The 13,522-nt window shown below is 35.6% G+C and overlaps 1 protein-coding gene across 1 annotated transcript; it reads right to left on the bottom strand.

Annotated features, from left to right (window-relative positions):
- Positions 1 to 913: 913 nt before the first annotated feature.
- Positions 914 to 10,205, bottom strand: LOC110926823 (dentin sialophosphoprotein). Its single transcript, XM_022170496.2, has 4 exons — positions 10,018 to 10,205; positions 6,772 to 9,947; positions 5,996 to 6,154; positions 914 to 2,784 (listed from the first exon to the last, which is right to left on the bottom strand). The coding sequence occupies exons 2-4, from the start codon at positions 9,925 to 9,927 to the stop codon at positions 1,255 to 1,257; spliced, it is 4,845 nt and encodes a 1,614-aa protein (XP_022026188.1). The 5' UTR covers positions 9,928 to 9,947; positions 10,018 to 10,205; the 3' UTR covers positions 914 to 1,254.
- Positions 10,206 to 13,522: the final 3,317 nt, after the last annotated feature.

Here is a 13,522-nt window from a genome sequence, read left to right as displayed (position 1 = left end):
TTTTTTTCCCTAACTTGTATTTTTGTAAGATTTTGATCATTGCCACAAATTTCATACCCATCAACCTTTAAACCCCACAAGACTTCAACGTCTTGTAGTGCTACCGTTACCTCTCCAAAAGGCATATGAAACGTGTTGGTTTCAGGCCGCCATCTTTCTACTAAAGTAGATATCAAAGCATTGTCAACCCTCCTATTATCACACATGATAACACCAGCGAAACCAGCCAAAGTTATGTATTTCATAACTTTGGGTGGAATAGGTTTTCCGTAAATGAAATTCCAAAGCTTCTCATTACCCCTTCTAACTCGTAATCACCCGTTATCTTTTAATTTTGTAGGATCCGAAAAAATATAATCAACTCTATGCTCTCCTATTCCGCTAAGAAACAACAATTGTTTGTTTAGGGGACCACCAGTGTAATGAATCGCCATTAGAAACCGTGATTTGTACTAATTTTTTTAAAAGTGGTGAATGTGGGGAGATGGTTATCTTGACCTTGTAATTCGAAAGGCAAATGGCAGAAAGCTTTAGAAACACAGCTTGCAACACTGTTAGGCGAGCTTGTAAATGCGAAAGATCGAGTTCTTAGGATAAGTGCCGACTTAGATAATTTCAGAAAAAGGACAGAGCGCAAACGCGTTTAGTTGGTTGCAAAGGCGCAAGGCGAAGTTGTGGAAAGTCTTTAAAGTAAATCATATACATTATATATACTTGATGATTTGCTGCAGGCTCAAGCGCCAGGTCCAGACTCATTGGAAGAACAAGAGGATATTGACCAGTCACTTGTTCTAGTTTTTGTTTTTTTTTTTTTTTTTAAATCTTTTTTCTTTATGTATATATTTTTGGTCTATTTGGTGTCTAATTGTAGTTAAAACTAATGTATTCTTGCATTTTAGATACAGCAAAAATATCAACTATAATGTCATGGTTTTATATAAAAAAAATAGGCAACCCATACTATATAACTCTTTCAACTATATAACTTTACACTCGACTCGGACACACCAACGGTCCATCAATCCCCAAACAGCCCTAACCTTAATCAGGAAGGCTTTACAATTCAAACAAAAATGAAGAGACACACATATGCTTCAAAAAGCACAAACCACCCCCTTTTTAACACCACCAACAAAAAAAAACACAAAAAAATCACTTAAAAAATCCATAATTTCAAACCCAACTGCATAAAGCCTGAAGGAGCAAAACCCAAAACCAATATAAAATAGCTTAGCACATAATCTTCAAATAACCTCATTCTTTATCTGTATTACTTGTTGTTGATGCATTCTCTGTTCCATGGTTAACCGTGGTAGATGACTCGGTCTCTTGGGGCAAAACCGCTTCGGCTTGAAAAGCACCTTCTAACTTGGTGTTGCTGATGTCATTCTCGTTCTGGGATTTCACTACTTCTGCATCCATTTTAATTTTCGTATCACCAGAATCTTGATCCGAGGCATGTAGGTCATGTTTCATCTCGTTAAAGGCTGATTCTACATGCTTGGCGTAGAAGTTCTCGTCTACAGAATAGAATGTTTCAAGACGATGCTCCAACGCATGTGTGCCTTCTTTCATCTCACTAAAATTGGTATCAAAATCCTTGGAGTAGGAATCTTCATCTATCGTTTCAAGATCATTACTTGAGTCATGTGGGTCCTGTTTCATCTCGTTCAAAGTCGCATCCTTGGAGTAAGAATCGCCGTCTTCAGAAGGCTTAGTTTCGTGATCGTGATCCAAAGCATGCAGGTCTTGTTTCGTCTCATCCAAAGTTGATTCTAAATCCTTGGAGTAAGAATCGTCATCTCCCGAATGCTTAGTTTCAAGATCATGATTTGAGTCATGTGGGTCCTGTTTCATCTCATTCAAAGTTGCTTCCTTGGAGTAAGAATCATCATCTTCAGAATGCTTAGGTTCAAGATCATGATCGGAGACTTGTTGGACTCGTTCCACCTCTTCAGAATGTTTAATTTCAAGATCACGATCCGATACATGTGGGTCTTGTTTCACCTCTTCGGAATGCTTAGTTTCAAGATCACGGTCCGATGCATGTGGGTCATGTTCCACCTCTTCAGAATGCTTGGTTTCAAGATCACGATCCGATGCATGTGAGTCTTGTTCCATCTCTTCAGAATGCTTAGTTTCAAGATCACGATCCGATGCACGAGGGTCTTGTTTCACCTCTTCAGAATGCTTAGTTTCAAGATCACGATCCGATGCATGCGGGTCATGTTCCATCTCTTCATGATCATGATCCGAAACACGTGGGTCCTGTTTTCTCTCATCCAAAGCGGTTCCTAAATCCTTGGATTCCGAATCCTCATCTCCTGAAGATTTAGTTTCAATATCATATTCCTGTTTCATCTCATCGAAAGCCGATCCTAAATCCCCGGAGTAAGAAACTTCATCTACAGAATGGCTAGTTTCAAGATCACGCTCTGAAACATGTGGGTCTTGTTTCATCGATTCTAAATCGTTGTTGCAAGAATCTTCTTCTGTAATTCCCGTATTATCAAGAACATGCTCTGATGTTTGTGGGTCATCTTTCATCTCATTCAAAGTTGATCCAAAATCTCTGACACTGAAATCGCCAACAGCATCCAGTTCCACCAGTAAATCTTCATCAAATTCTTTAATCTCATCTACATCATCAATGTTACTTTCGATGCTATATGTGTCACTTGCGTACGCAGGAATTTCATGTGCTTTAGTTTCAATATCGGCAACTTCAATCACATCAAGCTCTTGTATGTGCAAATTGTCCGGGTTGTTGCTAGTGATTTGCACCTGAAAACAAAGTTACTCCCATGACGGTCAATCTCATATTCATCTAAGATAACACACACACACACACACACACACACACACACACACACACACACACACACACACACATATATATATATATATGAGTGGGGATCCTACGGAAAGTGTGTTTTTCCTAAAAAGTGTAAAAAGTCATAAAACACAATAATTTCAGGCATAAAACACACCTAAAACTCACAAATAATAGAATGAATATTACTAAAACACCATATTCAAACTCTAATAGTCCATAAAAACTTCAAACACACCATCGTAGAACTATGAATATAAAACACACAATGCTAAACAACATAAAACACAATAATATTTGTCATTCCACAATCAGAGCCTTAACATCTAAAACACAACACAAAACCCACATACATGATGTTTTAGTAATCTTCATCATATTATTTGTGGGTTTTTGGTGTGTTTTATGGTTGACATTATGGTGTTTAGGAAATTTGGACTTTCTGGCCAACTCCTATCCATATATATATATATATATATATATATATATATACCAGGCGGGGTTATTGTGTAAAAAGGGTGTGTTTTGTGAGAAGTGTAGGAAGGAATCTACACCCTTAGATCTAGAATCTAATGATTGAGATCATAACGGCAAAATTGTAAAAGGTTTTTTACATATTTCCCCCTCCTAAGCTGGCTTATTACGTATTTCCCAAAAAAAAAAACATATATATTACAATACATATTTCCCCTTTTCATTAAAACTACTCTTAGAATGACCATTTTACCCTTAATGAACTATTAAATGAACATATACATATTTCCCCTTTCTAAGAATGACCATTTTACCCTTAATCAATTACATATTTCCCCAATTCGATTAGCAACATCACAAAAGGGTAAGTTTTACTTTAGGTTACCTAATTATCAGTTGTTATTGAGTGCTACATTTTCTTTTGTAAATATGCAATTAATATATGTTTATGTTCTTTTATCATCTAAGCTGGGATAATATAGAACTAGTTGATTGATGATAATAGAAAAGAGAAATATGTAAATATTCATTTAATAGTTCATTAAGGGTAAAATAGTCATTCTAAGAGTACTTTTAATAAAAAGGGGAAATATGTAATATACATCGGTTAGGAAGGGGAAATATGTAATTGATCTTTTTGTTTGGGGAAATACGTAATAAGTCAGATTAGGAGGGAGAAATATGTAAAAAACCCAATTTGTAAATAGTGTTACCATTAAACTAATTAATTTTCTAAATTAAGGGTATAAAGGTAAATTTAATTTTTTAATTCAGAAACTCACATGCAATGCACGTGCAAGTTCCTCCCGTTTTTTTTAAACATCCATAACTTTTTATATGCAACTTTGAAAAAAAAAAAAAGTTTACACCATAATAACGAATGTTTTTTATCTTTAATATGAGTACCATATTGCTATACTTATATAGAGAAAAAAATTATGTTTCGATCATGTTTTAGTACATAGTGTTTTGTCTATGTTCATACAATGGTGTTTTAATTGTATTGTGATTCAGGCGTGGTGTTTTAAACATCTGGAAACATTGTATTGTGATTCAAGTCATGGTGTTTTAACACCTGGAATGATTGCATTTGTATTCAAGTCATGGTGTTTTAAGATCTGGAATAGCAATACAATCATCCCCAGATGATGTTAAAACACCATGACTTGAATAGCAATACAATCATTCCAGATGCTAAAACACCATGAGTGTATTACGATTCAAGTCGTGGTGTTTTTGGAAAATGTATGGTGTTTTATACATGCAAAATAATTCCTAAAGCGGTTACAATCATTCCAGAAATTTTATCTCCTAAAATAACTTCTAAGCGGTTACAATCTATTTTATAATTAAATTGGTTTTTTGAAGTCAATTACCTTATTACCCTTAATCCATAAAATTAAATAATGTCATGTGTCATCTCCATAATATTTCTCACACTTCTCACAAACTTCACCCTTTTTACTGGAACCTGAACCTATACCTATATAGGTGAATTATATAGAGAAATCCCACTCTAGTTAAGAAAACTTAAGAAACTCATTTGTATGGACACAAAAATGCCACGTGTTACAATTTTTTGATAGTCAACTTTTTCCGAATCTATGTACACTTTTTTGCCAGAAGAGAGAGGAGAGATAATGTGTGAATTTGTTACATTTTTTTAGCGTTACATTTTTTTTTTGAACTTCACCTATTACACATTTTATGGGGTTTGATAGCAGTTTTTTCAAAAATTTTGAACTTCAAGTGTTACAATTTTCAGAATTTACAAATGTTTTTAGTTTTGCAGTGCACGTGACAATATGTTACATTTTTTAGTAAGTTTTTGTGTAACACTTACAGACAGACACACTTTTGTGTTATTGTATTAACAATTCTGAAAAACAAAGTTATTCCTATGTATAAGAGCTAATTTAACTATAGCTACCCAGTATTCGAGAGAGCCTTTACCTAAACCATACGTGTTTTGTACTAATAAATATCACAAAACAACCTACCGAAGGAGTCATTCACATAAAACAAACTTATGGAAATAATTAAAAGTAGTATTAAGTCCCTTGCGTTGCGGCAGGGGCGTAAAACTATGCCAAGTAGCACCAATGCCACACCACCGTTAGCGATCATCAACACCGGAAAAGCTTGTACTAACAAAAAATAAAAACGAAGAAATAAAACAAAACGAAAAGTAGACAAAACAACGTTGAACCACGCACTCGAAACATAAATCATAGAAAACAATAACTAAACTTGATCTAGACGCGCGCATTGCGACAGGGCTGTTAAACGGAAAAAATAGGCATAAAAACATTGAACCACGCACGCACACTGCGGTATGTTAACTCGCCATATTTAGACCGAAACGTAAAACGAAAAATTTGTAAAAGATAAAAACTATAGGAGACCAAAGTTGAAAGTGAAAAAGTGATTGGGTTAAATTGTAAAAAGATGTATAAATATGGTGTCAAAAGTAAAAAACCAAAAAAATATAAAAAAAGAACAAAAACCCAAAAGTGGGTACAACCCACCAAACATATGATGAGTACAACCCCTCACGCACATCATACTTGCCAAGCATGAGGTACAACCCCACTATGCACAAACAACTTGCAAATTAGAATTATATAAACTGAAAGGATTATCAAACCAATACAATCATTTAAAAAGGCCTTGAAATTACAATCTTACCTGCAATACTTGGGTGTTATCTTCTGATGGTTCATTCACAAACGTGTCTAACAACGGGAGCTCTTCTTGTTGCTGTGATATATCCTCTCCATGGACAACCTCAGTGATCTGTGCTTCAGAGCTTGGTAAAGCGACTTCACCATGTTCAAGATCACGAGCCTGTTAATTAAAAAGATTAAAATTTGAAGCTGAAAATGTATATTAACGATGATTTATATGTACGTTACATTGTTACTAGTCATGTTTCTTATCAAGTAATTAGTACTTTGTCTAGCACAGTCAACACAGATGGTACTGGTAGGAAGCGTAGAGTTCACCAAACAACCAATAGTTTAAGAATATAAATAAAGACAACATAGGTGGATTGGGTAACGGCCTAACGGGTCAACCGGTTTGGTAAGAAAAACGTGATTTTTAGTACAAGTAAAAACGGGTCACGTTGACCATTGATAGACAAACACTCTTTTGTCCAGATATTAATGCTACAAATAATAACTAATTAACGACTTATGATTAAAAAAAAACAAGATTATTAAACAATTAAAGTTATAATCTGGATTGTTGAATAAAACGATTTAGGAGATTGTATGCATTAAAAATAGACTTGGACCAACGTTCAACCTGTTTTAACAGTTGACACGTTCTATTTTAGCCAGAAAAATTATCTGACCCATTTGAGATAAAACATAACCCGAATTGACCTGTTCATAAGTAAACGGTTTAAAATTTCTACCACTAGATAAAAAGCAACCATAATTTTAATCAAAGTATATTACCTGTAGTTCTTCAGGATCCTCTGTCAATGATTTGTCGTTCGATCTATCCAACAAAGATTCTTCATCTGCCTCCAAAACGGGCTTATCTTGTAGGGATGTTGAAACGTTATCATCAGCCAACACATGTTCTTCATAATCTGGTACAGCCGAACCCTGATTTTGAGCATCTGAAGCAGAACTCGACGACTGATTATGGTCATCATTGTGCTGAACGCTTTCATCTTTATGCAAATCCATTAAGATTGAAGAAGATGAAAGGTTCCTCGTAACAGATCGAGGACTTAAATCATACACAGGTTCGTTTGGCTGACTCTCGTCCACCACTAAACTCGTGACATCGGTCTCAGACCTTTCTATCGAGCTATCACGATCCAGAAAATAATCTGTTTCTGAAACCGATCCCGCTGCCACTTCGTCACCTTCTTTGTCGTTATAAATTTGCTCACTCGCTTCATCTGACGATGACAAACTTGATCCACTGCTGTGCAATTCTTGCTGATCTGTCACTGTCACACTTTCTGAAACCGATCTCGTTGCCACTTCATTACCTTCTTTCAAATTATATATTTGCTCACTCGCTTCATCTGATGATGACAAACTTGACCCACTGCTATGCAATAGATTTGTCGCACTTTCAACACTTATTTCAGCCTCATCGGGTCTGCTGGGGTCCACATTTCCATCCTCTTCGAAAGACTCGCTTACCGGACTAACATGCTCGATTATCCCAGAAGGATGTTCGTGATCTTCAAAAGAAATCAGATCCGGTTCTTGAGAAAGGTCAATATGGTCTTTATTTTCACGATCACCAGCTGAAGAAACGGATTCTGAATCAGATTCCGAACTCACTTTTGACTCACTAACCTCGCTTAATTGTCGTTGAAAAGACACAAAGCCGGTTTCATCAGCGGCAACATGTTCAGGTACAAAGTATGGTCTTGCATGACTAACGTGATCAGATACATGCTCCTCTAGTTCCGAAGCATGTTCCGCTTCTAGAGAATGCTCATCTTCTTCATTGTCATCTTTATTTTCAGAAGAAACAGATTCTGTCGCTTTCGATTCACTAACTTCACTTGATTGTCGTTGAAAAGAAGAAAGGCCGGTTTCATCAGAAGCAACATGTTCAGGTACAAAGTACGGTCTTCTGTGACTAACATGTTCATGTTCTGCTTCTAGCGAATGTTCATCTTCTTCGGTGCGATCTTTATTATCGAGATCAGAAGAAACAGACTCTGTATCAGGTACAGAGCTGGCCTTAGAGTCGCTAAGTCCGCTAAACTGTCTTTGAAATGTTGAAAAGCTTCGTTCAGGAACAAAGTACGGTTTTAGTTTAGTTTCCTGCCTCTCGCTTCTCGAAGCCCCGAAAATCGAGGGACCCACATTGAAACTTTCATGCCTACGAAAAAACGGCTCTTTTGGTTGAAAAACTGCAAATTCTTGTTGGAAAGTGTCCCCGACTAGATCGGGTTTCTCTTCACTTGAATCATACGGAAGATCAAACGGGTTTCTTCTTTGCAATAAAACAGATGGAGCGGACCCCGGGATGTTATCATTTGCGTCGTAATCGAAAGGGTTGTTTCTTGAAGTTGAAATCGGAGGAATGTTCCATGGAAGATCGGCACTTTCTAAATCTATTCGGTAATTTTCTGCTTGCATTCTCATAGTTTTTCGTGCTCTTCGTCTTGCAATAAGGTTCTCCAAACGCCTGTTTCTTTCTATTTCCGATGTTCCCAAATTCATGAGATTCTTTTGATCATCTTCCGTCCATGTAATCGCGGATGTGGTGTCGTCTTCTTTGTCAACGTGTTCTGATTCTTTTTCGTCATCTTCATCATCTCCAAGAGTATCATCACGTGCTCTTCGTCTAGCAATGAGATTCTCCAAATGCCGGTTTCTTTCCAATTCCGATGTTCCCAAATTCATCAGATTCTTTTGATCATCTTCCGTCCACGCAATGGCGGATGTGGTGTCATCTTCTTTGTCAACGTGTTCTGATTCTTTATCGTCCTCTTCATCATCTTCAATTTTTATATCACGGTTCTCAATACCAGTATCATCGCGTGCTCTTCGTCTTGCAATAAGATCCTCCAAATGCCGGTTTCTTTCCAATTCCAATGTTCCCAAATTCATCAAATTCTTTTGATCATCTTCCGTCCATGTAATGGCCGATCTGGCGTCATCTTCTTTGTCAACATGTTCCGATTCTTTATCTTCATCATCTCCAATTTTCAAATTTACACGGTTCTCGATACCAGTATCATCGTTAGACTCACTACTGGTATCGCTTGATTCAAGTGAATGTTCAGAAGCCGCATCCGTGCCATCACGTGACACGTGTGACGGTTGATGACTTTCTTGTTCTTCAGAAAGAAGCGGATGAAGCTCATCCAGCATCGGAATAATGTCAGCCATTGACGCATCTGGTGAAGAACTTTCCGCAGCATCAGACCCCGAGTCTCCCGACTCTGATCCATCACCATCATCGTCATCGTCATCATCGTCCCCATCATCATCTTCATCACCACCACCACCACTCCCTTCCACACCTTTCCACAACAAACCCGAATTAGAATTCAACGGATCTGGCGAACCCTCCCATAACTTATCACTTTCCAACACAATATGTTCATGTTCATGTTCATGTTCATGTTCATGTTCATGTTCATCCTCCGACTGGCGAAGTGGAGTATACCGACTTCCCAAAACTACCTTCTCTTCACCCCCTTCACTCTTCACTTCCCCTAATTCCAACAAACCAAGTCTATCACCATCATTAACTTTATCATCTTCAACCTCAATTCGACTCCCATTAGTCGCCTCAAAATCAAAACTTGAGTTTGCATCTCTCCCAACAACTTCAGTATGACCCACAACCTTACTTTCCAACTTCCGAATCTCAACCCGCTCCGATTCAGGTTCCTTTTCGATTTCGGGTATGTTAGGCTGACCAAAACTCAACAGAGTTCCAAGCAGAACAAAAGTGGACACAATAACAGGAGAAGCAGACACCAAAACCGAAAACAACACAGGAAACAATCGGTACATGGAAAACACAAAAACAATCATACCCACAAGAACCGGATGTCTAACAACTGATCTGAAGCAAACTATGATCGAACTGCTAACATACTTTTTGAACAATTCAGCACCCATTTCAACTTAGTATGAACTCACTGCAACAAAGAACAAATCAGCATAATAGATCGGTCAATTCGTAAGATATGATGATCAAACAGTTGGTACCTTAAAAGGGTAAGATTAAAAGAGGATCAAGATTGTTGAAGACCCAAAATGATGTGCAAGATTGAAACTTTCTTTACAGCTGGGGGGATATCAGAGTTGAATTGGAAAGGTCATGAAGCTGCGTGGGGCGGTGCCGGTAAAAAGGACTGTCGAAAGAATGAATACTTTCCCAAACACCATTACCATTTTATTTGGAGTTTATTTCAATGGTCTCTCTCTAGCTTTTTCAAACTTCATATAGGGTCAAAGTGGTCATTTTTATGACTATGTGTTTGTGTTAGGGTTGTTTACGGTTCGGTTTTAGGTTAAATCGTTAACTAAACCATTAGTAACAAATTTTGTTTTGTATTCAAACCAAATGGTATAACTCTTAAATTGAACAAAACCAAACCGTTAGTAACGGTTTGATTCCGATTTAGTTTCATGGTTTGGGCTTGTTGATGTTGTAGCGGGGAGAATGGGAGTGGCTAGGTTGGCTTTTAACATCTAATACTACTATTAGTTTTTTTAAGCTGGAAATTTGAAAGTTAAATCTAAAAAAAAAAACTCAAAAAAGGGGTCGGGGATGGCCGATTGGTAGCAAATTGTGTTAAAGATTTGATCATATGAAACAGGTTTAGCCCTTGAATAATCAACTTAAATTTAATTAGAGTTAAAATCCATTTTAATTTTAATTATATATATATATATATATATATATATATATAGGCCAGTTAACGTATAATACGGTTTAACGTACATCACGTACGACAGATAATTACATACGTTCATTTGAAAATCACGCACGTTATAAACTAAAAAACCCAAATCACGTATGTTGGAAAACATTAATCACGCATGATGAAAACATTAATCACGCACGTTATACATATAATCACGCACCTTGTCGTACGTGATGTACGTTAAGCCGTATTGTATTTTACACTTTTCCTATATATATATAGGGGATGGTTCATGAAAAAAAAAACTCATTTAAATGAGAAAACCCATTTAAAAAAAAGCTTAAAAACACGCCAATTTTTTAAGTATTTTTTGTTGTAAATCTACATTTTTAAAATACAAAAAAGAAATTGAAAAAAATAGTAGTATTACACATGTGTAACATTACGAAAAACCCAAAACCTCCTAACCACACTTTTCAGGAAGTGACCTAAGAAACCTATTACTCAGAGTGGAATTGGAAAATTCTTTGTTTACCAATTTTAATTCACTTATCAAACTGGTAAACTCTCAAACTGTTGAGTTAAGGTCTCTCCCTTAACATGACCGAAGGTCTTATACTGTTGGTTGATAATTTCACGGGTGTTTTTAATCACAGCCTCTGTTCCACCAAATTGTTCTTTTAAAGTATCCCACAATTCATTTCCACTGCTACACTGTAATAGTCCAGCATATATTTCGTTTCGTAGAGCCATAGAAACAATACTGAATGTTTTTGCATCTAACTCAAACTTTTCGAAATCCTGCTTGGAATAATTTTCGGGTTTCTTTGGCTCTTGAACTCTTAGATCTTGGGTACTAGGTACCATTGGAACACGTGGTCTAAATATAATGGACTTCCAATCCAATGTTCTGTTGAGCTATAACATGTGGCATTCGATGTTGCCATATATTGTATTCTGATCTGACAAACATCGGATGCATGTTATTGAAACCAATGTTCGTGATTGTTTTGAGACATCCTTTTGATCTTTGTGAAAACATAACATACGGTATCATTCTTTGTGAATTTGATACTTTGACTAAGTAATTTCATAAAATGAAGAGTTGGTTATTAATTATGTGAGCTAATCTTTTTGTATTAGATTGATTGTTTATTTAAGTTTAATGTGACCAGGCTCGGATACCAATTGTTAGGATTTGAGTTTCGATTTGTGTGTGTTTTGTGTGTGATATAGTGAAGTGTTGATGAAATATGTGAAGTATAAATGGAAATAATATGAATGCGGCGGAGTTAAACACATACACATATTTGGAAAGTTGTCATACTGCTTTCTGATTATAATCAAAAGATTACAAAATTACAAGTATGACTTACACTCCCTCTCAGCCTGATCACTCACTTATGTTTGGACATAAGGAATGTCAAGGGACGAAATAGATCTAAAGAGGACATATCTATTTATACTAAGTACAAACATCCATTGGCACTCATGGTTGACATCACATTAATAGCGACATCTAACATTCCTAATAGGAAAAGATTCCTCAGATGTTAGAAACATCTTATGAATCCTAACAACTATTTTAAGACTCATAAAGTTGATTTACAGACATTGTTATATTGGTAATATATGTTCTTTAAACCTATATTTATTGATTCTAAATTTTGTTCAGGCCCAAACAGATGTTTAGTCTTCTTCATCAGTGTTTTAACCTTAAGCACGACTTTGGCCTTGAACAGACTTTTATACTTCTTCAACAGAACTTTTATGTCTTCATACAGATCTTCGAGTCTTCAAATAGATCTTCTGTTAGTGTTCAAGATTCACTATCTTTGGGAGGAGATGATCTTCATAACCTGTTTTATTTTGGATGAAGATAGCATATTTTGGCTTTTGCAATCATTTGTTCTTTTACAGGTTTAACAAAAAGTCAGAGCATAACTTAAAGAGATTGATCGTACCATATACTAATTCAATAGCATAATTATCAACTTTTGTTCGTATGTGAAATCTATCTTCATTTGTCATTGTTTATTTTGGTGGAAGGTTTAAGGAGCTTGAGGCGTAACTTGATTAGGAAACGATCGGACGAGGGAAGATAAAGAGGTAGTAGACAAAACCTATAAAAAATAAGGAATTAACATGACTATTTTGCCATTATGTGCTAGGCATGTGATTAAGTTAACTAAGAATACTAACTAAGTTTGTAGTAAAGGACGTGCACTGAAACAAAAAATAAATGTAAGGGACATGCAGTAAGACTTTTAAACATAAAGGACGTGCAATGCAATTTAGTGTAAGCGTTAAAGATGTGCACTTCAATTTTGTCCTTGTGAGAAGATATCTTTTCTCTATTTTAGAGGTGGATGATTCAAATCATATAAGATCCAAGTATTATGAGTAGATTAGGAGTAAGTTAATTGCCATTAAATAAATAACATTTAATTATTACATTCTCACTAAATATAACCACTCTTTAATATATTTTCCTATTTTTAATTTTTTCTATTCCTTTTTATATTAATACTTCACCGATTAGAGAAACACATTAAACCAATATATATATAGGGGATGGTTCAAATGAAAACCACTTTTATTGTGAAAACTCAAAAACTAATTAAAAAAGCCTAAAAAACACACAAAATTTTTTTTTCAATTTTTTTATAAAAATCGCTGGTTTTTATATATAAAAAACTTTTTTTCAAAAAAATTTTTTTTTTTGTGTAGTGCACATGTGTAATAATACACATGTGTAGTATTACACATGTGCACTACACAATTTTTTTTTTATATAAAAAAACCTGCGAAATTTGGTTTGCAAAAAAAAAAAATTGTATGTT

This window comes from Helianthus annuus, chromosome 6, assembly GCF_002127325.2.
Source record: "Helianthus annuus cultivar XRQ/B chromosome 6, HanXRQr2.0-SUNRISE, whole genome shotgun sequence".
NCBI lineage: Eukaryota > Viridiplantae > Streptophyta > Magnoliopsida > Asterales > Asteraceae > Helianthus > Helianthus annuus.
The sequence above is the reverse complement of the archived record's forward strand: the minus strand, read 5'-3'. Positions and strand labels throughout refer to the sequence as shown.

Bases quoted from the DNA above. Each gene is read 5' to 3' on its own strand.
- LOC110926823 (XM_022170496.2), bottom strand. From the start codon at position 9,927: ATGGGTGCTGAATTGTTCAAAAAGTATGTTAGCAGTTCGATCATAGTT. The intron at 6,155-6,771 runs GTAATATACTTT...TTTAATTAACAG, and splicing joins AGGATCCTGAAGAACTACAG to GCTCGTGATCTTGAACATGG. The intron at 2,785-5,995 runs GTAAGATTGTAA...CTTTGTTTTCAG, and splicing joins ATAACACCCAAGTATTGCAG to GTGCAAATCACTAGCAACAA.